Source organism: Herpailurus yagouaroundi, unplaced genomic scaffold, assembly GCF_014898765.1.
Source record: "Herpailurus yagouaroundi ecotype Mexico unplaced genomic scaffold, PumYag 64525, whole genome shotgun sequence".
In the NCBI taxonomy this organism is placed as follows: Eukaryota; Metazoa; Chordata; class Mammalia; order Carnivora; family Felidae; genus Herpailurus; species Herpailurus yagouaroundi.
The window spans coordinates 1-4,233 of record NW_024417821.1 but is presented as its reverse complement, the minus strand read 5'-3'; the positions used below and the strand labels follow the sequence as shown (position 1 = coordinate 4,233).

General features: G+C 69.6%; 1 protein-coding gene across 1 annotated transcript; it reads right to left on the bottom strand.

The window, feature by feature from the left end:
• Nucleotides 1–19: 19 nt before the first annotated feature.
• LOC121024412 (transmembrane channel-like protein 6) lies at nt 20–4,227 on the bottom strand (the record flags this gene model as incomplete). Its single annotated transcript, XM_040466639.1, has 7 exons — nt 3,984–4,227; nt 2,681–3,102; nt 2,364–2,503; nt 2,102–2,197; nt 1,691–1,849; nt 324–429; nt 20–156 (listed from the first exon to the last, which is right to left on the bottom strand). Coding segments are annotated over exons 2-7 (694 nt in total), but the record flags the coding sequence as incomplete, so codon positions are not given.
• Between the last annotated feature and the right edge of the window lie 6 nt (nt 4,228–4,233).

The window sequence follows — 4,233 nt, the reverse complement described above, 5'->3', positions numbered from 1 at the left end:
CCCCCCCCCCCCCCCCCGCCCCGGCTGCCCTGGGCCCATCCCAGACCGGAGGCTCCTACCAAGACGCAGGTGTCTCGGAGCCAACCGCAGCAGGGGAAGAGCCCACGCCGGCCCCGCCGCTCCCTGTGCTTCCCCGTCAGGGTCCGGCTCTCCTCTCTGGGCGCAGAGGCAACATCACGGTTGGACCAGGGATGGACCCAGCTCCCTCCCCGCCTGCTGCAAGCTGGGGGGTGGGGGGGGTGGGGGGGGGGACCTTCTCACCGACCACCCAGCCCGGCCAGGGAAGCGGGTGCGGGGGCCGCCCGGGCCCGCTGGGCACTGACCGCAGGCTGCGTTTCTCAGCCAGGCCCAAGGGCATTCCCTTCAGCATGTGGCCCCGCTGGGCCACCGTCAGGCTCTGCAGCTCCTTCACCAGCAGGGACCGCTTCTCTGCAGGAGGACGGAGGATGACGGACTGGGGTCGGTTCCCGCCGTACTCCTCCCGCACCTGTGGCCGTGACCCCGGAGGAGCCTGTCCGCCCCCGCGGCCCCACCCCAACACACACCTCTGCCCGCCCAGGTCCAGGAGGCCGGCTCCCCTCTGCTCGTGCCGCCCAAGCCAGGCCCGGCCATGCCCGCCTGTGTTCCCGCACCAGCCGTCTTCACTCTCCCCCACCTCGGCCAACGGGCCCCTCCTCCTCGACCCTGACTCTCCTCCTGAGCCCCCACAAGCACCTTGCTCTGACCCCCGCTGCACCTGAGCCCCGCCCCCCATCCCCGCCCTGGTCAGCAGCGATGAGGTCCAACCCCAGCCCCGACCACTGCCCACGACACCAGCTCTCGTGGGGTGACGGGGGAGGGCACCGCCTGGAGACCCCCCCCCTCCCTCTTTCATCTCCACCACCACCCTGGGAGGGGGCAGCCCTCCAACCCCAAGTTCCCAGACAAGAGGTGACACTCGGAAAGCTGACGGACACCCGGCCCGGTTTGCAAAGTGAAGCTGGAAAGTTCACCCTGACCCTGGAGCCCGCGCCTCCCTGCGCTGTCCGTCCCCTGCCGCAGGGCCTCGAGCAAACTGGGGAGGAGACAGGCGGGGCCCCAACACAGTGCCTGAGCTCTGGGCACCTGAACGCCAGAGGATACCAGGTTGAAGGCCAACCCGTGACACTGGCCCTGCTACAACCACCGTCCCTTGCCCTCTAGCCCCTCCACACCGGCCTCCCACCTCAGGGCCTTTGCACATGCCCCTCTGCTCTAGTGTCACTTCTTCCAGGAAGCCTCCCTGAATCCCCCTCCCGCAGCGTGCCTTTCCTCCGTTGCCCTGATCTGTGCTTTAATCACCTGCTTTTCCATTGAGTTGGTTCGATCTGTTTCACTGCCGGTGAGCCAGACCCGGTCAGGGACTTTCCCACACTTGACCCAGCCCCAGGTTCATCGCACCCCAAAGCCGAGACCGGCATATGCAATGGGTGCTCAGCGTGGGAGTGTGTGGGCCAGGCGTTTCCGACCGCTACCCGCCCCGGACCAAACCCTTCTCAGCCCGAAGGCCCCGCTTCTTGGCCGCCCCGGGCGGCCCCCCCCCCCCCCCCCCCCCCCCCCCCCCGCACCGTGGCAAGGCCTCACGAGGCCTGGCAGCCTTCGGGCAGCCCCGCGGCAGGAGGGGAGCCGGCCTGGGCTCCGACCCACCGAGGCGCGGGGCCCACTCACTCACCCTCCTCCTCGAGGGCCGCGGGGTCCAGCTCCAGGTCATAGAGGCGGAGGCTGGGCCGGGCCGAGCGCCCCACGCCCCCGAGCTGGGGCCGGCTGACCCTGCGCCGAAGCCGCACCGTGCGGTTGTAGTACTGGGAGATGATGGCCCCGCGGCTGCGGCCTGCAGGGGGGGGCAGCAGGTCAGGGGGCCGCGCCGCTGTGCCTCTCTGCCCCTCGCCTCTCCCGGGACCCAGGCACCACCGGCTGGCTTCCCAAGAGCCTATCTTTTAGCCTCTTTTTATCCGTGCGGTCGGTCGTTTCTGCGACCCAGCGAGGCCGAGGCCGCATGGGGGCTCCGGGCGGTGGCCGGGAGGGGGCGGGGCGGGTACTCACAGCGCCACCCGCAGCCCCGGCTGCCCAGGGTCCCACTCACCGATGGTGCGACTAGGCATGCTGGCCAGGATGCGGAGCGTGGCCGTGCTGTGGGCAGCAGCATCCTCGGGCCCCAGGAGGGCCTGGCGGCCACTGCCTGTACACAAAAAAGACTCGTCCGGAGGTCCCGGCTGGCCAGCGGCCTCCGCCACCCGGTCCCCACCTCGGGCCCGCACGCAGCCGGGAGGGGTGTCCTGAGAGGCCGGGAAGGCTCAGCGCCCGGCCCACAGCAGCAGCCGGGCACCTGGGCCAGGAAGGCTCACCCGAGGTCCCCGGGGCTGCGGACCCCAGCCCCCTCTGCTGTAACTCCAGTCCCTCCTCAGCCACGCACTGGCTCTGCTCCTGGATGAGCTGGTGGAAGGAGTCATGGACTTCACTCTCGTCGTACGGGCTGGGCTCCCGGCTGTGGGAGCAAGAAGGGGGCAGGCGTCCAGGACTCAGCTGGCCCGGTCCCGCCCCAGCGGCCGCCCCTTCCCCGGGCCCTGGTCCAGATGGCCTCTCCCTGGCAGGGAGTTTGGGGACGTCCCTGCCCTCCAGCCCGCCGCCCAGCCCCCACCCCCGCCAGGCCCAGACCACTTACTCATGGTCCTCCGGGATCTCAGGGACATTGAGGACAAAGGGCAGCGGCTGGGCCATGTCTAGGGCCCACGCCCAGCCAGTCTGCGGCCCTAGGGCAGCTCAGAGCCTGGGTGCAGCCCCCGAAGCCCCCTCGCTGCCCATCTGATGAGACAGAATATTGCACCAAGGTCAGCCTTCCATGCCTGGTGCCCGGCCGAACCACCCGCTCCCTGGGGACCGCGGGAGGTGGCACTCACAGCCTGGGCCGCCCGAGCCCCTGCCCGCCCCCCATCCACAGCCCGATACGCGGTCAGGCTAGTGACCCCGAATAAAACTCATGGCAGAAGGGGGTGAGGGGGATCCCGTTCCACTGCCTGAGGGAGAGAGGAAGGAAGGGAGGGGGGTCTGGGCAGTCCCCGTCGGTTTCCTCTATGGCGCCAGTCCCTGGAAAGGGAAGGGTGGGTGTCTGTGCACGCGGCTGGCCTTCCCAAGCGCTCTGCCCCGGGCACACCCCCACTCCCTTGGTGAAAAGGGTCAGGGCGACTCGAGCCCTCCTTCCTGGGCCTGCCCATAACCCCAGAGCACTTCCTCTCCCAGGAAACCCCTCCCACAGCTAGCCCCCACCCCCCACCAACATTGCTCTCCCCACTGGGCCGGGCCGGGGCGGCGCTGCAAGGTCACCAGACCTACTCCCCTGCATTCATCACCCCAGGGGCCGGCCGGGGCAGCTGCCTGGGAGAAGGGGGGCTGGGCGTTAAACAGGCTGCCTTTGTGCAGCCTGTGTCCAGGCAGAGGGCTCTGCGGTCGGCGGGGGCCAACTGGAACCAGCGTGACCTTGTGTGGGCTCTTCACTCTGTGCCCTGCGTCTGCTCGGTGCCCGGTCCTCCCTACACTCACCCCCAGGGAACGCGGCGCTCAGAAAAGTTGGCTCAACTCAAGGGGACTTCCTTGGGTGAGGCCAGGGTGCCCAGACAGTGTCCTCACTTAGGGGCCTCAAGGACTTCCCTTTCTCAGCCCAGCCCCCCCCACCCACACACACACACACATACACACACAGGCCAAGCCCCTTCCCCTCCCTCCAGCAGGAGCTCAGCTGGGAACCAGCAGAGCTGGAGGTGGGGCCGACCATGTGCCCCCCCAATCCTGTCCCTAGAGCTAGAATCCCCTCCTCCACAGACAGACCCCTTGCAGGCTCAGACCCACAGGCCTCGCCCACACACCCCTTCTCCCCGGGAGGAGGGGGAGTTGGGGGGAGGGGGTTGGGGAGGGAGTGGGAGGTGCTCAGAGGCCTGGATCCCGGAGGCCTGCCTGGGGTAGAGGCTCACCTGGGCTCCCCGTCACTGCCTAGGACTTCTGCCAGCGGACACCCAGCGCCCGGGCACCCCGCCCCAGGCCCGGGCAGGTCCGGCAGAGTTTCCGGGGCACCCCATTCCTGAGCCCTGAGCCAGGTGAGGAGGGGCAGGGGTGGGGCCGGTTTCCAGGAGCCCCACCCCAGCCGGACAGCGAGTCCCCTGGGAGCAGCAGCAGCCCAGCCTGGAGCCCAGGGACAGCAGCACCTCCGGGAACCCCTCGACC